Source organism: Palaemon carinicauda, chromosome 4 (genome assembly GCF_036898095.1).
Source record: "Palaemon carinicauda isolate YSFRI2023 chromosome 4, ASM3689809v2, whole genome shotgun sequence".
NCBI classification, from domain to species: Eukaryota; Metazoa; Arthropoda; class Malacostraca; order Decapoda; family Palaemonidae; genus Palaemon; species Palaemon carinicauda.
Window position 1 is genome coordinate 172,210,663 of NC_090728.1, and position 24,167 is coordinate 172,234,829.

The 24,167-nt window shown below is 34.1% G+C and overlaps 1 protein-coding gene across 1 annotated transcript in view; it reads left to right on the forward strand.

Annotated features, from left to right (window-relative positions):
- The window catches only part of LOC137639200 (galactose-3-O-sulfotransferase 3-like), a 39,059-nt gene extending 15,135 nt beyond the window's left edge, over nucleotides 1–23,924 (forward strand). Inside the window, exons 3-11 of the mRNA XM_068371493.1 lie at nucleotides 3,027–3,169; nucleotides 4,006–4,114; nucleotides 11,005–11,175; nucleotides 15,309–15,407; nucleotides 18,344–18,490; nucleotides 19,755–19,892; nucleotides 20,051–20,293; nucleotides 23,057–23,169; nucleotides 23,443–23,924. Coding sequence (XP_068227594.1) covers nucleotides 3,045–3,169; nucleotides 4,006–4,114; nucleotides 11,005–11,175; nucleotides 15,309–15,407; nucleotides 18,344–18,490; nucleotides 19,755–19,892; nucleotides 20,051–20,293; nucleotides 23,057–23,169; nucleotides 23,443–23,608 — 1,311 coding nt within the window. The 5' untranslated portion in view covers nucleotides 3,027–3,044 and the 3' untranslated portion in view covers nucleotides 23,609–23,924. The remainder of the gene's footprint in view (nucleotides 1–3,026; nucleotides 3,170–4,005; nucleotides 4,115–11,004; nucleotides 11,176–15,308; nucleotides 15,408–18,343; nucleotides 18,491–19,754; nucleotides 19,893–20,050; nucleotides 20,294–23,056; nucleotides 23,170–23,442) is intronic.
- The last annotated feature ends 243 nt before the right edge of the window (nucleotides 23,925–24,167 follow it).

Sequence of the window (24,167 nt, forward strand, 5' to 3'; positions counted from 1 at the left end):
CTAGAGCCTGCCCCCAAACCACGAGAGTAATCTATTTAGAATAATCTAGAAGTTTTTAAGTCAATATATATATGTGCCGCTAGGAAATCGTAAGCAGCAGAAGAGATCCAGCCTGTCCCCGTGAGAGACCCAACATCCTCTCTCCTCAAGTTCCTCGAGAGTGTGCCCTCTCCAAAGTGAATAAGTTTTTTACCCAACATGTACCGTGTTCAAACGTTAATGAAACTTTGAAGGTGATTTCAAATTTATTGTATTATTGTAATACTGGTATTATATAAATGTTTTTAATTGGCGCTGTAAGTTTAGGTTCAAACAGTGAAGTGTATTTATAATGCTATCTGTTCGATTACCTTGTGTGATCCAAATCTCGTAAGTGTATCAGTTACTTTTATGTAAATTTCGTTTAGTATTTAATCATTGAAGTGTTAAAGTGTTAACTATTTTCATTATCAAGATTAAATATACTGATAAATTAATTTCCAGTGAAACAAGTGATTGTGTAATTTTCTTAAAGTATCTTTCCTTGTCTTGTTCTAAAGTTTTTTTCAGATTTAAAATTTCGAGTGGTTCATTTTGGTGATAATTTCTGTATTAATGTTGTAAATTTCTATAGAATATGTTTATTTTTGTAAAGTGTGTATTATTTCGATCACCAGTATTTCTTACAGAGCTCTCGTAATCCCTGACTAAGAATCGAAGTAAGAGGTTGTTTTGAATAGTTCAAGTAATTAATTACCCAGTTTTGTTTTGAGTATATGTAAGAGATTTTGGATATTCAGTGTTTTTATATATTGCCATCTGGGAATTATATAATTTCTCAGAACTCGGGTATTAATTGAGAGTAAAATGTTAAAACAAACAGGCGAGCTTGGAACTCAGGAGGTTATGTAATTTGCCAGCCGTAATATGTAATTTATTTTTTATTCCCAGATCAGGGACTGTAATAATAATAATAATAATAATAATAATATATATATATATATATATATATATATATATATATATATATATATATATATATATATATATATATATATCATCATCATCATCATCATCATCATCATCTCCACCTACTCCCATTGACTCAAAGGGCCTCGGTTAGATTTCGACAGTCGTCTCTATCTTGAGCTTTTAGTCAAATACTTCTCCATTTATCATCTCCTACTTCACGCTTCATAGTCCACAGCCATGTAGGCCTGGGTCTTCCAACTCGTCTATCTATGTATATATCTATCTATCTGTCTAGATATATATACATATATATAAATGTATATATAAAATGTATACATATATATATAAATAGAGAGAGAGAGAGAGAGAGAGAGAGAGAGAGAGAGAGAGAGAGAGAGAGAGAGAGAGAGAGAATGTCATCATCATCAGCCGTAACTATACTCTCAAATTAACGAAGAAGGTCGAGATGTATCAAAAGACAAAAACACATGTGCCACATTTCCGACTTTGTGTTCCGAAAATAAAGAGAAAAGGATGCCATGTGATGGTTGTAATGAATGCAATGACTTTAAATGTTAAATTTTAATGACATAAAAACTCAACGTTTAGTTGTTATAGTTTTGAAACATTATTTAGTCGTAGCCTACTATAAAAGAACGTGACACAAACGTTGCCACTTTTCCGATATAGTTTTCCATGGCAGCGATGGACATTCATTAATCGGCTTTCGTCAGCAAGTAAACCTTGCGGGCAGGTACTGAAAGGAACAACCTGCAAAGATAAGTAACTTGCTGCTTGAGCTCTACATGCAGATGTAGAAGAGAGAGAAAGGGGGGTGGGTGGAGAATTACAAACGCTATAACTGTATGGGTCCTGCCTATAACAGAGATGCCTCAAAGATTATAGCCAATCAAAGGAGACACAAAAGAATGATACGTTTTGTCACCCAGAATTGAAGGACATCCATCCCCACCCAGAGCTACAGTGCTTACTAGTCAAGCACGAGAGATAGTTTATAATATTTCGAAATATTTTGCATATGAAAAACTGCAAGGAAGTCCTGTTACTGATGTTTCTAAAGTAATTTTTCTCACAGCAGAAGCAACCAATTTAAGCAAAACTATTTTCACAGTCAAATGAACAGTGTCCTATTTGAACAATGGTTCCGTAAGCAGTTGCTACAGAATATAATCCCATCTTCCGTAATTGTAATGGATAAAGCATCTTATCATACAGCAAAATTAGATAAACCTCCCACAGCATCAAACAACAAGACACAAATAAAAGAATGGCTCCTGAAAAAAAGTGACTGAACATATTTAGACACAAATGAGGACCTATGAAGTGAAAGAAAAAAATTAAAATGGTACATTTAAGGGCAGAGATTCGAACTCGTGCCACTCAGCCGAAATCATGCCTATAAGAATTCTACCAACTGAGCTATCAAGTGAAATATAATATTATTGTAAGTCACCGTACATATTCCTGTTGAATTCAGGAATCTGTTCTTAGACTTCAAATAAACCCATCTCTACCATTATAGCTGAATTGTGAGTTTGCAGCACGTGGTTATTTAAGATGAATATATATAACTAACATTCGTGATTTTGATTAGTGTAAATATCAACCACAAGTCTAAGAACAAATTCCTGAATTCGACAGAAATGTGTATGGTGAATTGTTGTAAACTTATATCTCTCTTGATAGCTCAGTTGGTAGAGTCCTCGTAGGCATGGTTTCAGCTGCGTGGATCAAGTTCGAATCTCTGCCCAGCCTGAAGCTATTACCATAAATGAATTCCAGTGGATATATATTCCCAAGGTAGAATTAGGTATCAAATGCCATTGTGGTTGATATTTACATTGATTAAAATCACGAGTGGTAGTGATATATATATATATATATATATATATATATATATATATATATATGTGTGTGTGTGTGTATATATATATGTGTGTGTGTGTGTTTGTGTGTGTGATACTGTGTTTATTTAATACGAATACTATTTATACATTTTGATATTATCTTTAAGACCAACGTTCACCTTTCTCTCTTATCTTCTTTGAATTTAGGTAACCGAAAACTAGAGAATGATGAAGGCGCCCGTGAATTTATCAAGAGTCACAATTAAAAAAATTAGCCTATTCCTGATTCTCATAGGCAGTGGCAGCTATCTACATTTCATTGGTGGCTTCACATATTCCAGAACAAAACTGTAGGTATCTCTCTCTCTCTCTCTCTCTCTCTCTCTCTCTCTCTCTCTCTCTCTCTCTCTCTCTCTCTCTCTCTCTTTCGCTGGCTTTTTTTATATTTAAAAACAACTAACTCATCCTGGTCCTTCTCTCTCTGCACCTTTTCAATGATCGTCCAATTAATAGTGAATTTTCACTTCCAGATTAAATTTCCTTCACTAGATATAAAATCAGAATGTTTCTACTTTTAAATGATTTTTATAGTTATTAGTAATATTGAAACAGGCATTTAATTCCCCTAGGTAGCTCTCTAGGCTGAAGTTTCCTTATTAACACCTAATTCTCATAACTGATCTAAAAGCAGCCTCTCTCTCTCTCTCTCTCTCTCTCTCTCTCTCTCTCTCTCTCTCTCTCTCTCTCTCTCTCTCTCTCTCTCTTTCTATGAAATTATATTTACTGTTGAATTATCATAACCATTATAGGTTGATTTCACTCCATAAAGCGAAGTATAATTCTAACCTGTCTTATTGTCTATAGCTTGATAAGAGTTTTGATAAGACCTTTATGGTATTCTAACAGATTTTCCCCTTTAAATCAAATGATTGTTGAGCCTGATAGGCCTACTGGTTATATCAAGCCTACGTTTGAGGATATTATTTTTTTTCTTTGATCAAGAGTATGGAGTTTTTGTTTATTGCAATAAAACTATGCTGATACGTCAATACAAAATATGTTTCTTGATGAAAGAAATTATTTATACATATTAAGAAACTATTGTAGAGTTATATACAGTAATCTAATAAGGATATTTCAATGCAATTATGAAATCCGAGGCATAACAGTCTTATTTTATTTCTAGTTCATATAACCTGCCTGGATGGATAAAGGATCAGACTCAAGAAACTTGCAGTGCAGTAACCAACATCGCCTTTCTGAAAACACACAAATGTGCTTCGTCTGCAATTCAGGTGAGTCTGGGTTATAACATCGTTTAGCTAATTACCTCTGCCAACGAAGTTGAAAGAAGGTTATGTTTTCGGCCTTGTTTGTGTGTGTGTGTTTGTTTGTGAACAGCTTCCCGGCCACAATTTTAATCACAGAGTAATGAGACTTGCAGGGAATAATTGTTATGTAAAAAGCTGGAAATTATTAAGTTTTGGGAGGTCAAGGTCATCATTGTCACAGAGACTTCAAACATGGTTCAAATTTGAGTGTATGAAAATCCACGCCAATTGATACATGTTAAGGTCAAAGTTTAAGGTCAAGGTCGAGAAATAAGCGGCCGAGGTGGAGGTCTGCGCTCTACTGTGTGCCCCTATAGTTAGTCATTGGTTTATTCTCTGTCGTTGGATTATTTTACCAGTCGACGATAGTGTCTAGTGTTCTTAATTACTGCTTAATAAGGTGACAATTCCTACAGATATAATATGATTGTAATGTTATGATCTTTTTTCTTTAGAACCCAAACCCACATCAGTATCTCATCCTCTGTCATTTGATACTTATTGGAACCCTTCCTAGATTATTATGATTATTATTACTATGCTAGCTCGAATCCTGGCAGAAAAAAAAAAACATTACTACAAGGCCAGGGACTCCGGCAGGGAAAGTAGCCCAGTGAGAAAAGGAAATAAGGGAATAGCAAATAAACTATACAGTATACTGTGTTAGTACTGTATAGAAAATATGAAGTATAAACAGTCATATATAAACTAGAAAACAGAAAAGAATTTAGCAGAAAGTTTAAACTTCTGAAATTTTGTCAATTCAGCCTCCAGATAAAAATCATTCCTCAATCTGGCCATATCTTGAATAAAACTTCCAGAATACTAAATAGTATTAGGTATGACTGTTAGAATTAACAGCATAACTAATTCTACATTATTTGATATTTGCAGGGACTCTTCGTTTATCTGTGAATGTATATGTGAGTTTTTTAGGGTGCACTACAAAAACGCAGATTCGAAAAGATTAACAAGTTCGAAACTCGCCCTTAATGCAGTTTATAAAAGCGCCCTAAGATTGTTACCTTTTCACTGCCCTTTCAATAAGCTTCTGTTAGTGAGTATTAATGATTCACAAATTGTTAACTTTTGTTGTAGCCTGTTGATTACCCCCTGATGGTCAGCCAGTCCGTTGTTGTCTTAATCATTGAAAATTTCAGACTACGTAATGAGTACAAGGACAACAACAGTGGCATTAGCCAGTGGCTAAAATTATCGTTTGGATTGAATTTCTTTGACCCCAAGGAAGTGGAAGATTGCTTTGTAGATGAGCTTATGGTAGATGCACCTCTGGATGATAGAGGTACACGTTTGGCGAACTATCTTGTTGACAATTATACATCACTAAACTCAAGATACCCTCCCAGTGCTTTGCGCTGAAATCTCCTCACATACCAAGTGTAAAAAACAGTGCTGCGGAATCTTTTCAGGCTCATTTAATGAGGAGTTTTATACATCCCATGCATCTATAAATGTATTCCTTGAGCTTCTAGTGAAGCTCCAGAGGAATACCTACATAGATATGTGGAGTATCAGTAAGCCTTTAACAATGAGGAAACCTGAGCAAAACAGGAGCAAGTAAGTATGCTATTTCCCAGTACAGATATACAGAAATAGACAGACATAATTATATGAAGAGTTTAGGTGACAACTTCAGAACAAATACCAAACTGTGATAATATTATTATTATATAAACTGGTTGTATGGGCATGTATGTTAGTTTTTACCTAATGAATATAGGATTAATTAAAGTGATTTTATAAAGGACTGCAAGAACAAGCCTGTACTGAGGTGATAGAAGAATTTTACTGATGTTTGTAAAAAGATATATATATATATATGTATATATATATATATATATATATATATATACGTATATATACTCTATATATTTACACACACACACACACACACACACACACACATATATATATATATATATATATATATATATATATATATATATATATATATATATTCCTGCTTAAAAATGTTACTTCCAACTCCCTGGTAGTAAGCAGAGACGATATCATCTGGCTAACGGAAGAGGTGAGCGATAGTTATTGAACGAATAGACAACCGGTGAGTGATAAAACGAGATTTTGACTTTATATTCTACTGCGCTTTTGATAGCAATACATCAGCAACATTTTCCGCGCTTTCGTAAAACGCCAGTTGTCCCCTATGTTGCCAAATGTCCCTCTCTGGAGTGTTTAATGGCCTACCGTTCCTTTTACCCTATGCAGTTCATGTGTCGCAAAATCTCCAGAGACAATATTTTAAATCACTTTTTGTACCTTTCTGGGGATAATCTTGTCTATTGTCCTAGGCTTTTGTGTATGCTTCTTTTTGCTTTAATTAACTTACATATGTTTGTAAATTCCGAGCGACTGTATATATAATTTATTATATATATATATATATATATATATATATATATATATACATATATATATATATATATATATATATATATATATATATATATATATATATGATAGATATAGCGATAGAGAGAGAACTATTGTCATATGAAAGGATATTGTATATTATGTAGATAAAAGAGGAAACGTGTCATATATATATATATATATATATATATATATATATATATATATATATATATATATATACTAAATTTGTGGTGCATAAATATTTGCTAGCTTCATATACCACACAACAGGGGGTGGAATACTAAATTTGGCACGCTAGTCCCCGCCCAACCCTGCACATCTCACCTTCAAAGTAGAGTACATATATATAACTTTATATAGGTACTCTACATCAAGGAACCGATAGAATAAAAATCTTGAGCAATTTTGAGTCTTAATCAAACAGATACACCATCTGATTGCCAAATCTAATGAAATATTAAATGAGCACAATAGATCATGTATGCAATACATTCATTTACAGTACAAAAATGGAAAAAAATACAGAAGTCATGGGAAGTAAATTATATAATTGTCATTAAGCTTAAATGTCAAAATAAACGATAATATAGGCTACCTATATAATGATACTGTACACTACTACGTACGTACATTACTGTATATTGTAAACTTACTGTATATGTACAATTGACAAACATTAGGTTCATGAAAGTATGACATATTTTGGATTATTCAGTTAAAGATATCTTCTCTCAGAATACATTCGGCCAGATACCTGTTTGAATGCCCATAATTATTAGCAGTAATATCCCGGCTGATTATTTAAAAGGATCGAGTAATTTCTCTTTCCATGAAAAATTTCCTCCAACCGGCCGTAGACATATTGGCAGTAGCAGCAGCAGCTCGTCGATCGGACACTACACCTCTAATTGAGTCTGTTTTATATAATTTTAGAAGACAGTTACACAATTTTCGCTGGGATTTAGGAAAGGTGAAATTGGAGACAGATATTTTACTTGAAGGTTGTCAGAGTTCAGTAATATATTTCCATGTCAAGGGGATTTTTTCATGCGCAGTACTACTCATCCATCTTCTCAAGGTTTATAGGACCTTGCATCTTCTATAGTCGCCATAGAGATTCTGGGCGAAATAAGCCCCACCCCCTGATGGCGTCATAGCCAATCATGTTGCCTCCCACGTTGGCAGCGGTCATAACTAGAGTGACCATACGTCTCCTTTAAGGGGGACAGTCCCCCATTTTGACTCCTTGTTCCCCTAAAAATCACTCTGTGTGGGGGACGCCTTAATGTCCCCCTTCCAGCTATATGTCCCACATTTGTCCACCAATTGCCACAACTGCATATGTGTTTAGTTATATGAATTGATGACTTCTATTTTTTTACCAAATTTCTAAGGTTCACTTTGCTGCCTCATACACTGCAGCAGCATAGCTTATGTTCTGTTTTCTTCATACAAACGAAAGAAGAAGGGAACTAAGTGGCAGTTTTTTGACGATCCATTTTCAGAGGTTTGGCTTTATTTTATGCACGGTCAGAGTACAATTTTCCATGAATACACATTGAAAATAGTCCCAAAAAGTTTGTATGATGGAAGTTTCTTGCATCTTAAGACTTGAAAAGGAAACTAACAGAACGAAAAAGGGAACTGTTCTTCCCAATTATAATCTCTAAGATGCTCCAAGATTTGGAGAGGAGCGGAAATAATGTTGAAAATTTTAAAACTGCAGTAGAATACTTTTATGAAACATCAGTGGAATACTAAGCCATTTAATGAAGCGAGAAATTTTGATTGGGTACTTTTTCAGAGTAGTTCAATATGTTGGTCTCAGGTTCAAGAAGCAGTGAACTTTATTCAAGGGATAAGACCTGATTTATAAATAGATGATAATGAACTTTTTGACGAAATTACATGTGGAAAAATTTCTTGACAGATAAAAAAATGCGACAATGGAAAGTAAGTGATGTCGAGGTGAATAGAAAATGAGTAGATATTTTCTGCCACATTGATAACAAAATTATTCCTTTAAGAAACATAACAAAGGTTATCAAATTTTGTCGTAGTCTACCTGGTTCCAATACTCCTAAAGAGAGTGTTCTTCCTGATGAACAACTTCTGGACATGAAAAAAGAGAGAAAAAAAAAGCCAGTTACAAGTATCTATGCTGAAGTCTGCACTAATAGTGAAATGTAACTTCGACTTGAATTTCAGTGAATTTAATGAATATCTTGAAACCCGCCCATCACTCCTAAAGAAACTCAAACCAAGCCAAAAATACACCAAGGAATGATATAAGATTTTGTTTCCTCTCTTTATGTAATGTGTACAGTTTTCCTTAAGAATTGAAGAATAATTTTCTGTTTTAAATGTAAGCAATAATTTTTGAATAAAAACACTGTAATTGATAGCCCTTCTAAATTATCGTAGTTTGTTATTGAATATACTTAGTTAAGATAGAATAAATCTAATAATGTACTAAAGAATTCTGTATTTTTTTCCTCTCTTTGTGTGACTATTTTTACAATTTAATCTAATAGAATAAAAAAACAATTTTTATCTAAAATGTCAGTAGTAATGTTTGAATAAAAACACAGTAAATAAAAGACCTTTTATCAGAGGCTGTTTTTGAAATTATCTATATATTAAACTTAAACATTTATGCCATGATGACTCAATATGAGTGCAAATGCACATAAGCTACATACTTCTGTCCCCCTTTGGCTGTTCAAATAAATGGTCACCCTAGAATAACACATCCCCATGAAACGTGGGAGACAACGGGATTGACTTATTTCGCCCAGAATCTTTGCGGTTACTATAGTATTACTGAAAGAGATGTCATGAATTCATGGAAAACTCTGTTAACAGATGAATGGATTATTCCATATCAAACCAGACCCACAAACTTGGACACTGCAGCAACGACAGAGATGTTTTCTCCTCTTTGATTCCCTACCATACAGTACAGCTACAGTATAGGGGGTAGGATAGGTGGGGAAGGGGAGGGCGGAATTAGGATGGGAGGGATTGGAGGGAAAAGTGTTAAAATGAAGTACAGTAGGAGGTGAAAAGATTGGGGCAGACCCGATAGCTCTTTGTTGTTGGTTTTTTGCGCCAACATCATGCCTTGTGGACTTCCAGGAGGGGAGTTCTCTTGCCAGCCTCCGGGGGACTTGTGTTTTCATGATTATTCCTTTTCTGGGGCTTGTTTATTCATTTACTTGTGTACTTTTTATGTTATTGTTTTATTTTAACAATACAGTGAACCCTTTGTCCGATAAGCACCCATCCATAGTGACGTCGAGTATACGGATTGAAGCCTTTTTCGTCGATGTATCTCTATGCTACTGCAGTCCTACAGCGTTCATTCGCTGGGCGTACTGAACGCGGGATTCCTTAGATGTAGGGGAATTTCTTGACGCTGGTATATTATCACAGGTTTTCAGGATAATAATCTGTCCATCTAAACATCTCTCACGGTTTATGTGGCCACACATCATTAAATGTTGATAGTAACTCACGAATAGTTATGGTTGGGTTGTTCTCAATTAAAAGTACGAAAAGATCCACACTTTCGTCACTCAATTTTCTTAGTATGGCCCCAGCTGGATTTGAGATAATCCTTTCTCCAGGGTTTTGGAATCTTTTAATACTGTAATTAGACAGGTTGTGGTGCGAGCAACATTTGATTCAACGAAGTCCTGATCTTGTTCATAAGGAGATATGATGTGGTCTGTCCAGCTTCTGTACTCGAGGCATGATAATGATACCTTTGATACGGATTCTGGTAATCAAAAAATAGGAAGCACCTTCCTACTTGTACGGCAATGGATCATATACTGATCCAAATCTCGAGGTAACAATTACGATGTCTCCATATATGTCCATTCGCCCTATATGAGGTTAGATAATGTAAACTACGATAATTAGCAGGAAAGCAGTTCTTCAGGAATCAATTATGCTTTGAGAATAATTTACAAGATATGATTTAGTGAGATTATCTATTATATGCTTCTGAAAAAAATACCAAGTTTTTCTTTATCAAAGATTGACTTTGAAATATGCATTTGTTTTACCCTTTTGATAAATTGTTTCACCTTCAAGGGATAATTGGCTTATAGTAACGCACACAGTTTAAGATTTGGTATGGTTGTTTGCACTTAGTGCGGATGGTCGATTTATTTTGGAAATGTTTCACATTTTCTAGATTGTTTTGTTTCTAATACAACAATGTTGCAGTAAACAAAATACTGTTACTTAGCTTTTATGAATTCTGACAAGAATTTTAGTGATTGACTAAATAAACTAAAAAATTTTCAAAACGAAACAGTAAAACGTGTAAATTTACATTTCATGGTTTTTAGTTCTATTAACTTCAACTAATTAATATTTCTACCACTATTCACCTTTTACCACTATTAATAGTAATATTTCTTTCCCAGAACATTCTCTTTAGGTATGGTTTAAACCACGATCTTCTCTTTGCCATTCCGGAAACTGGAAGCTACTTTGGAGGAAAAATCCCTTTCAGGGACTTCATGGTTCGCTCCACACCTTGGTTCAAGCTTGGATTGAACATTTTTGCAATGCACACAAAATGGGACCAAAATCAGGTAATGTGGTTACATTGGTTGATATATAACATGCAGTGCCCAATTTTAGCATTATTAACTATCTTGGAATGACTGAGAATATTCAATTCCTGCTGTGATCTTTATTGAGTTAATCAACATCTTAGAGATTAGGTTTCTTCTGTGTCAATTCCCACATTCTTTATCTCTTTTTATTTAGGCATGGGTTGTTAATAAGGGCATTAGATGGGCTCACACATACCTGCACCAGTTAAAAGATAATACCCTTTTTAGTTATCGAAAATAAAACAAAGAAGGAGAAAATCACAAAGGCCTCAGGTTTTGAATGCATGTAAATGGGGTAAAGAGAAAGGAATTATGTATGGTAACTGATTTTACCAAGGAACGAAAGCTGGATGTTTTAATACCTTTACAGAGAGAGAGAGAGAGAGAGAGAGAGAGAGAGAGAGAGAGAGAGAGAGAGAGAGAGATAGATAAAAAATAATAGGATTGCAGTGTATGAGCGTGTATGAAATTCACGAGCGTACACATTGTTGCTGACTTCTGCTACTTCAAATAAGGAAATTTCTAATGACGATTGAAAGGGAAGTATCTACAGGAATGGAAAGGACAGTTAGTGATTGTGTGTAGGGTAACTGAAAGTCATAAGTATAATGAAAAAGTAGCACTTGTTATTACAGAAAGATTCTTTGGCTAGGTATATTGGGATATTAAGATCATTTTTCCCATAAATTGAAAATAATCATTATGAAGGGTATTTTTTGGAAATTTTGAATCTGTGGTTGTTTGCTTTGGTAGACCACCGGAAGTAGGTTGGACCAGGAGATTTGAATGTGGAGGTAGGTGACAGAAAAAGACAGTCCTAGTGTGAATGAAAATGGAAAAAGTCCTCAGAAAATTTACAAATATTAAGACATAGTCTTGACGATTTATACTTCATGGTTTTCGACGATGAATATCAATAAATATACTTGAAAAAAAGAAAAGATTGGGAGAGAGAAGGATTGCTAGAATGTGTGTGAAAGCACAGTAGATGGAAGAGAAATATGCAGTATACAATTGTAAGAAGAGGAGTGATTAGAAATATATTTAATCATTGTTTTACTAAAGACAAAGTAAAGCTTTAATTATAGCTGGGACAAGTGGGTTGGATAAGAATAGCGGAGAACAAATGAAATTTGGGTTAGGGTTTACAAAACAGTGGTTGTAGTAGTAGCTGGGTATTGTTTGAAATTCCATATTGAATCATAAGAACATCAAGGAGTGTTTGGGGGTATACGAGAATAGGAAGGAAAAACAAGAACGTGGTACTATGAAGAAATATAAGGTTTAGTGAAGCGAGATGGGAAATTACCCAAGCGTTAGTTTTATTATAGGAGAAGAGAGCAGATGCAACAATGCAATCGCATAAGCAGGGCAGTCAGAAATAAAGTAATAGAAAAAAGGTGGCAAGAAACTAAATTATAATTTAGGAATTGGATAAGTACTTTAAGGAGAACAAACTATTGAGAGAAATGTTGAGGAACAAAAGTATCTCAGATTAAGAGATGCAATGGGAGAGTTGCTGTCCATCGTAAAGTAGTCTTAGGTTGATAGAGCAAGTATTTCGAAGATTTGTTGGATGTGAAGGATAGAAAGTAAATAGTCCTGATTGATGCAAGTATAATCATGTTTATTATAGGGACTTTCGATTATGTGAGAATGACAGCTGATCGGTTAAAGACAGCAAACATACAAAGAATTATCATGATTGTAAGTGAAATGCTCTATCATTGTGTTAATGATGCGGCTGATTGACTGGCCAGGGTATGTAAGGTATGCCTGGATAAAGGAAAGATTCCAAAGAAATTAATAGGACGCATAATTGATCTGCGGCATGAAGTTTAAGATTATAGATCTAACTGAAAGATGTTTATCATTACTCAGTATGGAAGAGAAGACGCATAGTAGGATTCCGATTAAAAAAAAAGGAAAATAAGAGAAAAGAGTGCAGGTTTAGTCATGGAAGTGTTTGTTAAGAAGCAGTTACTTGACAATTTCGGAAGTGAAGGGAAAATATATGTTTTGTGTAAGGCCCTAGTGCAATTTTATGGTGATGTAATTGAGAGAGGTAGTGCAAAAGGTTTTGATAGTTAATAGTGTAGATGATAATATATTGAAAGCAACTATAATTCCTTTTAATGGAAACAAAGCATGCGTAATGGTATATAGGTAGGATTGGTTTGGTGTAATAGTGGGTCTGAGACAGAGGTGTGCTATGCCTCCGTGACTGTTCTAGAACATTATGGATAATTGATTGATTGATTGATTGATTTTGATTTTTCTGTCATCCTTATACAATAGGGATAAAGTGATGCAAGAGGTCAGAAAATGGTTGGTAAAACTCAAAACAATACTCTGAATTGTAAAAATCCAAACATTAAACTGAATTGTGAAACTCAAAGCATTAATTTGAATTGTAAAACTCAAAGTAGATTAAAAGTTGTAGGACAAGAAAACGAATTGGGAATGGATTGTAAAATGGAAGTCATCTATAGATTATACTGCACTGATTAGTGATAATGAAGAAATTCTGTGGAAGATAGTAAAAATATATAAAGGTTGTTATAAGAGGAGTAAGTTTAGAATAAAAGAGATCAATTTGGGTGAATGGGAATAAGGAAGCTAGAGTAATAAATGTTACTATGGATGATCGAGGAATGCATTGTAGTAAATAGAATGGATGATGATGATGATGAGAAAAGAGGCGCATCACAAGATACGGGAGAAAAATAGTGTAGTAGGATGTTAGCAATAGACTGATAAGAGAGTTGATTTGTTTGTGCAGTCTAAGTGGTAATATATGAGAGGATAATTCAACCAATACTCCTTTAGTTTAGAGAAATATGTATTTGACGAAAACTAATGAAATCAAGTTTAAGCTTCAGAGATGAATTGTTTGGGAAGTAAAAAATGTGCAAAAGAGGGTGGATAAGATTAGAAACATAAATAGAAATGAAAGGGGTAGAAAGGTTAAATAAGAGTAGTTTGCTGAGGTTCAGTTAAGAATAGAGAATTAGCAACAATAGATAAGTGGAAAGTTTCCATAATTCAAAAGTTAGAAGAGGAAACCATTGAATTAGCGGCATAGATTAATTGAAAGATGTCTTGATATCCAAAGAGCATAGAAAGATGTGTTAGATTCGTGTTACTGGTATATTGATAGTTGCAATCGTTGGTTTTGAGAATTTTGAGCGTAAGGGGGAGAGGCAGTGGGTGACCATCATTAGGAAAGTTCTAATACATTCAGCTGTTAGAAATCACTCTCACCAACAAGACCATAATTTTACACGTCAAGAATTCAGAGACAATAGACCGTCTCATTACAGAGTCTGCACATGAAATGTCATACGGCCTTTAGGGACATAGAGAACGTTATGATTTTATATAATTTTATATTCTATCCTAATTCAAATATTACATTCATAGTGGACATTTTACCTGTTTATCTATTTGATCATTTATTTGTTATCATTATTATTACCATCCATAAAGAGTTAACTTTAACGAAGTAATAATCTTCTTCACTTAATTCATCCTTTTATCTATTGTATGATTATCCTCTTAATATTTGTCTCAAAATTATCAGGAATTTCAATAACAAATCTCTTATTCAATTATTAATATTTCATTCACAAAAAAAAAATTGTCGCATTGATGATGAAATATATAACTTACATTGTTCAGTGACTACTTTCCTCTTGGTAATGGTAGAAGAGACTCCTTAGCTATGGTAAGGACACTCCAAAATCAAACTATTGTTCTCTAGTCTTGGGAAGTGCCATAGCGTCTGTACCATGGTCTTCCACTGTCTTTAGCTAGAGTTCTCTAACTTGAGGGTACACTCGGGCACACTTTTCTATCTAGTTTCTCTTCCTCTTGTTTTGTTTAAGTTTTTATAGTTTATATAGGAAATATTTATTTTAATGTTGTTACTATTCTTAAAAGATTTTATTTTTCCCTATTTCCTTTCCTCACTGGGCTATTTTCCCTGTTGGGGCCCCTTGGCTTATAGCATCCTGCTTTTCCAACTTGGGTTGTAGCTTAGCATTCAATAATAATAATAATAATAATAATAATAATAATAATAATAATAATAATAATAATCTCTCCAGGTGAAGAACGTCATGCCAAAGGATTCGGTGTATATAACAATCGTCAGAGAACCAACTGCTTTGTATGAGTCGCTTTACGCATTCAAGGAAATGGAAAAGGTAAGAATTTCTTTCTTGTAAAAGCTAACGCGTACGTTTGCTTCATTTTCGCTTAGAATGATTAAAGCTCTCACCGGGTGTTTTGCTTTGGGCATTTTCCGCACACAACTCGTTCAGTTTTTTTTTTTTTTTTTTTTTTTTTTTTTTTTTTTTTTTTTTTTTTTTTTTTTTTTGGTTACTTTTATTATTCTTTAGAATTGATATATGAAATGCGCAAGTAATTGCATAAAAAACAATTTTAGGTCTGCTAACAAATTCCTGATTTCAACAGACCAGTGACATTTAAAACAATCTAGGCATGTGGGAAGAATTCAAATGGCTTTTACGTAATTGAATAAGTCAACAAACAAAAGATTTATAAGAACATGTAAACAGATGTTGAGAAAGGAAAGACAAAAGCTTCACATGTTTACATGAAGGGGAATTGTAAAACAATGATAATAATCAATGAGAAAAATAACCATGGCTAATAACAACTGTTAAGGGAAGAGTGGTAGGCCTAGTCTTGGCCTTTGGGAGTGGGAAAGCTGTACACTGTTAAAAATTTGCATTAAAAAACGGTAAATGCTTAGCAACATTTATTCCAGGATTTTACCGTTTTAGAAACGGATATATTGACGTAAAAGACTGATATTACGGTCACGAACCCGTATAAGACAATAACAAAGTAAGGTAAAATTACGGTCACCTGTATTTTACTGAAATACGGATAAAAACAGTTTATTTTTACGAAGAATTTCTTATTAAAATTACCGAGTTTTTTTAAACAGTCCAGTGTTGCCTTTTTTAAATGAAAGAATCATAGTATAGATTGTTGGGAATGGAAGAAATATGGCATACACCGCTAGGGAGTGAGGAGCTATGGCCCAAACCATTATGAAGCGAAGAATTATGGTATTGGCTATTGTAAATGGAGAGCTTCAGGAATTGACTGTTATAAATGTAAGAACTAAGACAGCTCTTCTAGGAGAAGGACACTCCAAAATCAAACCGATGTTCTCTAGCCTTGGGTAGTGGCATAGCCTCTGTACCAAGGTCTTCCACTGTCTTGGGTTAGAGTTCTCTTGCTTGAGGGTACACTCGGGCACACTATTCTATCTTATTTCTCTTCCTCTTGTTTTGTTAAAGTTTTTATAGTTTATTTAGGAAATATTTATTTTAATGTTGTTACTATTCTTAAGATATTTTATTTTTCCTTATTTCCTTTTCCTCACTTGGCTATTTTCCCTGTAGGAGCCCTTTGGATTATAGCACCCTGCTTTTCCAACTAGAGTTGTAGCTTAGCAAGTAATAATAATAATAATAATAATGATAATAATAAAAATAATAATAATAACTATTCAGAAAGGAAGAACTATGGTCCTGGCCAAAGGGAATGGAAAAGTATGGCATTAGCCATTGGGAATGCAAGAATTAAGCCATTGACCATAGTGAATGGAATGACTATATAACTGAGTACAATATTGAGAAATGAAGAAATATAACAATAACAATTGGGAATGTCAGAATTAGGATTGTGATAACCAGGATACTGACTGTGTTGATAACTATTAGGGCTATAAGAACTATGAGATTCAATATTGGAAATGGAAGGGCTCTGCTATTGACAAATGGAAGATCCATAAGTCTTACTATTGGGAGGGATAGAATTATAGTATTCAACATTTAGAATAGAGTAACTATGGTACTGACTATTTGGAACTATTGCACTAACCATTGGTTTAAAGGTTTAAAGGCCGCTCATGAATGGAAGGGCCAAGGGACAGTGACATTGCCCTATCGAGCAGAGCAATGCCCTAGAGACTGATCATATATGCATATAATCGGCGCCCAAGCCCCTCTCCACCCAAGTTAGGACCAAGGAGGGCCAGGAAATGGCTGCTGATGACTCAGCAGATAGACCTATAGGCTTCCCTAAACCCCCATCCTTAGCTCACATGGATGGTGAGGTTACAGTGACCAAAGGAACCAGCGAGTTTAAGCGGGACTCGAACCCCAGTCTGGTGTTCACCAGTCAGGGACGTTACCACATCGGCCACCACAACCCTAAATGGATGAATAATGGTATCAACTGTTGGCAATGAAAGATTATGATATTGAATATTTGGAATATACGAATTATGGTATCAACTATTGGGAATGGAATAACCGTATTGTTGACAAATAAGAATGGAGAAAGTATGGTATTAACAATTGACTACAAGAAACAAAGGTACAAATTGTGTCTGAAATACTTAGACAGACATATTTCAATATTCAAGTGTTTTAGACGAACGAAATCAATGAAACTACATTAAGAGGGAGAAAATGTCAAAAGGTATAGAATTTTTAGATAATTTTTATATTCTATTTCATTTAAAATTAATTGAATTGTCTTAATGCAATCAATGAACCTAAAAAGAGTGGAAAACATAAAAGCTCTGTTATATGAATTTCTTTTAAGTGTACAAGATAAATTATCTTTAAGAATAGGTGAGTGAATTTACTTTGATTTCTGTGGCTGTAAAAATAGATTACAAAAATTATGATAATTTCTGAAATAACCAAGTCAACTTGGTGAAACCAACGCTTAGCCAAAATCTGCCTTCTAGGCTTGTCGAAGTACCTTGGTGATGGCTATAATCAGATTTAGAAATAAGGAAAAAAAAAGCAAAGACAGGAAAGGATTGTTTAAAATTAAAGAGAAGATCACTGTCTCAATAATCCAGTTAACAACTTTTGTCCTCTAGTCTAGTGCATCTTCAGACAAAATAGTAGAAGGAAAGAAGGCTGGTATTTATGGTAGCTTCTGGACTTCTACATTCTTATCCTAGAGTTGAAAGTGAAATCATTGGAATTCGTACATTTACTTGGTAAGTATTTTTATAACCTTACCTAAAGTATTATTTAATGATTGATAAATACTTTTGATTGTAATTGTTTTATCTACTCTACAGGTTTACAACCAAACTCTTGATGAGCATGTGGCTTCTAGTGATGTTAATGGCGAGAGGCTCTGGGGTCTTACGGGATACAACCAAATGACTTGGGATTTTGGAGCTCTTAAATCAGAGATCAATAACCTTACCTTTGTCCAGGAAATGGTATGTTATTTCGTTTCAAGTAACTTCTATTGGTAAGGTATGTTGCTTATTTTCATCGATTTCTTTTTACTTTATTTCCACTTTAAAAGAAGAGAATCTCAGTGAACCTCAAAAGATGTAATTTATTATTATTATTATTATTATTATTATTATTATTATTATTATTATTATTATTATTATTATTATGACATACTTTCATAAAAAGTAATATTAAATTCTGATACTTTAAAGAAAATAACCAACAACCTGTGGGTCCTTTATATTTCTATGACGTCTCTGGCAAGACACACGTAAAATCTTGATACCAGATGAATTTGTACCTGAATGAATGAATCATTAACCAAACAATTCTTTTTACTGCACTGTAATTGTTCAGTGGCCATATTCCTCTTGGTAAGGGTAGAAGAGACTCTTTAGCTACGGTAAGTAGCTCTTCTAGGAAAGGACACTCCAAAATCCAACCATTGTTCTCTTATCTTGGATAGAGCCATAGCCTCTGTGCCATGGTCTTCCACTGTCTTGGGTTCGAGTTCTCTTGCTTGGGGGTACACTTGGGCACACTGTGCTATCTAGTTTATTTTCCTCTTGTTTTGTTAGTTTTTATAGTTTATATAAGAGATATTTATTTTAATCTCGTTGCTCTTCTTAAAATATTTAATTTTTCTTTGTTTCCTTTCCTCACTGAGCTATTTTCCCTGCCTGGGCTTATAGCATATTACTTTTCCAATTAGCGTTGTAGCTTACCAAGTAATAATAATAATAATAATAATAATAATAATAATACATGAAAATTTAATGCTGTATATTAAATCAACATTTATTTTTCCCCAACATGTAGACTAGTATAATCTGAAAGTAATGCAGGGAACCCTTTTAATGCAAAATAAGGTATCTTTGAACTAATGTTTTTAATCATGGAAATATGAACATTGCTATAACAATTAATTGTATTTTTTTTTTTTTTTTTTTTTTTTTTTTTTGCTACTTCACTGAATATTAAAAGTTTTCATGTCGGAAAAGTTATCGAAAAGCTTTGATAACCTTTTAAATTAACTAATCCAAGTGGTTTATTCAACTCTATCTCAGTTGTGATTGTTGAAAGATGTTTTTGCTTTTTCTACTGTATTTTCATGGGAAAATTGTTCTCCTTGACTCCACTGATGTTATAATGCCGGATAATTACCAATGATTCACCCATTCACCTCAAACACGATGTAGAATGCATCTTTTTATTATATTATCAGTCGAATTTCATGTTTTACAGGTAGAAAAAGCCGACAAAGACTTTGATCTCGTCATGGTAGCTGAGAGGATGGAAGAGTCTTTGATTCTCCTGAGCCGTCTCCTCTGCTGGAACATTACTGATGTGCTCGTTTTGAAAGTTAATGCCAGGATGTCAAATGTAACTATAGAGACAATACGCTTGTGCACTCATTTCAATAGCTGCCGAGTCTTTATAACAACTATTTCATACTGGGCCTATAAAGAGATAAATTCTATCCATATGTGCCCAAACTACAATCTATTCCTACTACTAACAACGTCCTATTTTCCACTCAGTTCAAGAAGGAGGTAAATGAGAAAACCAAGGGACTCTTGAGAAGGAAACTAGCTCCTGACTATCTCATCTACAACTTCTTCTCTCAGAAGTTCGACAAGTTGGTGGAGCGCTACGGAAGAAAAAGGATGGCCGAGGACGTGTCTAAGCTTAGGAAAGCAACTGAAAATCTCATGGCTGAATGTGGATTCGAGCAGAGGGCGAGTCAGAATATGACAGGGCGAAACAAACCCTGGTCTCCTCAGGTGTGAAGATAATTTAAGAAGCATTGCAGATGTAGAGGTCAATATATATATATATATATATATATATATATATATATATATATATATATATATATACATATATATATATATGTATATATATATATATATGTATATATATATATATATATTTATATATATATACATATATATATATATATATATATATATATATATATATATATATATATATATATATATATATATATATATATATATAGTAGATAATAGAAGAGCCACGGATCGCTTCATATTTCTCTTTTTTAGAAGAAATTTGTATTTTGTTGTTAAATTTGCTTTGTTTAGAAGCTATAAAAGATCGTCTTTTGCACAATTACTGAAGCTTTATATAGGTTTCATTCATTCCTCTGTAGAGTATTGCTACCAAATTTTAGTTGCTCCATTGCGTATCTCTTTTTGATCAAAGAATATTAATTTTGGTGACATTAGTTTACTCAATTTTTCCCTGATTTCCCAAGATCTCAAGGCGGTCTCATAACTCGCATCAGGTCAACATTTAAAGGTCGCTCGTGAAAGGCAGAGATATTTGACAGTGACATTGCTCTATCGAGCAGGACAATGTCCTAGAGACTGACCATATATACATATCATCATCCCCCAAGCCCCTTCTCCACCCAAGTTAATATCAAGGAGGGACATGCGATGGCTGGTGACGACTCAGCATATAGACCAATAAGCTACCCCAAACCCCCCATCCTTAGCTCACAACAGTGGTAAGGTTGCAGCGACCAAAGAAACTAATGATTTTGAGCGGGTCTCGAAATTAATCCAGCGTTTACCAGTCAGGGACGTTACCACCTTGGCCACCACAACCCTAGTAATTCTCAAAATAACACTTAGCGTTACGCGACTGTTTCTTTTTCTTGAAAGTTTTGGCCCTTTTTTTTACCAACACTCGTTTTCCATACCTCAAATAACCTACAGTTTGATAGAGGACTATTTACATTTTGGCCTAGGCAAGATAAAGATCTTTTTGGGTTGCCAATTCCGTTGTTATGTAAATGTTTCAAATCTTCTGGAAATATTGAGATGCGTTTTTACTCTTAATATTAGGTTTCTAGAATTTATTGGTATAGTTAAAACCACACCCACCCACCCACACACACACACACACACACACACACATATATATATATATATATATATATATATATATATATATATATGTATATATGTGTGTATACATATATATATATATATATATATATATATATATATATATGTGTGTGTGTGTGTGTGTGTGTGTGTATTGTAATGTAATTTAACGAGACCAGTGATTCGTATATCACAAGTGAAAATTGAACATATTTAACAGCTAAGAAGGAATGTAACAAAGATAACGGATGAAAAGTAAAGTTAAAAGACTGCAGATGTAGACAGACAGACATTGGAAAGAACTCTCGGTGTTATTTACAATGTGACGTGGAAGGCGCACTGCAGGCCGTGCTCCTTAATGGTCAAGTTGAACTATAAGAAATCTTTTTTTCACAAAAATCCCAATTGAGGTCTAGTTTAAGGCCCAATCGAGGCACCTACTGTCATTATGACCAGAGGGAATATGTAAGCGAGGGAAATTGAACCAAAGCTATTATGAAAAAAAATAGCTTAAGCAAATTGCAATGACAAATTTAAAGAAACTTTCAACTAGACTGATAAAAGGTGTCCCACCTAGAGAAAGGATCACCCCTATACTAATCGATTGACACTGGCTGCCGATTAAAGCGAGAATTGAATTTAAACTATGTGCAATAACCCACCAAGTTATCAGAACCGGGCGTCCAAAATACTTAGGAGAACTGCTACATATTGCGCAGCCAACAAATCGTGTCGACACGAGAATAGTTGCAGATGGCTTCAAGCTATTGGAACCTAGATATATGTCTACTGTAGGCTCCAGAGCCTTTAAATATACGCCCCGAGACTATATAATAAGCTCCCATGAAACGTTCGAATGATTGAAGATATTAAGGCTTTCAAGAGGAAACGGAAGACTTTCTTATTTCATGAGTCTTTTGACAGTGACGATTTAACAGTAAATGAATAATACGCGATATGAAACGTTAAATACTCTGAACGAACACTGTAAAACGACAGTGGAGGTTCTGTAGAGAGTGGGGTTCCCCTGCTGTAGGGGACCGGAAAAGCAGCCATCAAAGTAAAGTAAAGTAGATCTCACTTTCACAGGCTAGGTCAAGCAGTTAAGGTAGCCATAAATGCAAGGGGTCTTGGACTTAGTATCTAATAGGGGCCTATTTATATTCACAACATCTTGTCAGTGGTTTACATTTAGAGTGAATCCAGGCAACTTAAATTCTCTTTAGCTATGGTAAGCAGCTCTTCTTGGAGAAAGACACTCCAAAATCAAATCATTGTTCTCTATTCTTGGGTAGTGCTGTAGACTCTGTACCATGGTCTTCCACTGTCTTTTGGGTTAGAGTTCTCTTGCTTGAGGTACACTATTCTATCTTATTTTTCTTCCTCTTGGTTTGTAAAAGTTTTTTATAGTTTATATAGGAAATATTTATTCTAATGTTGTTACTGATCTTAAATATTTTATTTTTTCTTGTTTCCTTTCCTCACTGGGCTATTTTCCTTGTTTGGGGCCCCTGGGCTTATAGTATCTTGCTTTCCATCTAGGGTTGTAGCTTAGCAAATAATAATAATAATAATAATAATAATAATAATAATAATAATATCGTTTAAGTTGTCCTTCTCTCTTCACAGGTTTCTGGTTACCGATCAGAGTCTGAAAGCACTGTATGCCAGCAGATGTCACTTACAGAACTTCCATTCATAGATATATTACGAAATAAGCAAAAGTCTCTGTATATAAAAAGGTAAGTCCCAAAGTCTATTTTACTTAACTTTCATACTCTCTCCATTATGCCTGTTTGCGTATGTGTGTATATAGCTGTTCTGCTTCTTCTAAGCTTTAGAACGAAATCATTAAGATGAAAACACTTAGCATCTGACCTTTTTGTCATTATTTTATTTTTGGATACATTATCTGCACGCTAATGTCTGCATATGCAAAATTAGACCTAATTAGATATAAAAGTTAACATTTTGTAGAGAAAATTGATGTTACGTATGTCTAATAACTGTTTCAGATTTGGAAGTAAAGGGGTAATTGACAGAAACGCTTTGCCAATGGGAGCAATGGCCTTACGTGGTTCTGCATACCAAGCTGAGAGGAAAAAACTACTTCAGGAATCATTCGTCCACAAGGCCCAAGAAAAAATCGTCAAGGAAAACATCACTCAAAGAGACAATTGAAGCAGATAAGAAAATAGCAATTCGCCGTATATGGGAAAACGTGACCAATGATTTGGTTCAAGTCAACTATCTATTCTATTTTCTATGTTCTTAGTTTCACGTCTGTTTTCTGTACTCTTTTTTTCCGTGTTGGTCACCGAAGTGTGAAATGGCTGTGACAAAGGGATTTTATTGAGTGTTTTCTGCTTTTAAAAACTGGATTTTTATTTTGTATATTAGTTAAAGTGTTACTACGCAATAAGATCTGAGTTATAATATTTTTTTTTCTTTTTTTTTAGCAAAATGTTATTTGACGATTACAGAATGTCAGAAGGCATAATGCACGCATTTATTTTTTTAAATACACATTTCAATTAAAAAAAATGTAAATTAAATATCCTTTTATGAAACATCTTATCAAAATTTCCAGATTTCTTCCTATGAATAATTCAAAGGATAGAAATGGTGTTATAACTCGTAGATATTTTGATTTCACTACGAGTCTTTGACGGACCTGAAGGAGTTACGAGTCAAAGAGAAGCTCTCGAACGACTTAACAACTCTGGATTAGTTAGATGTC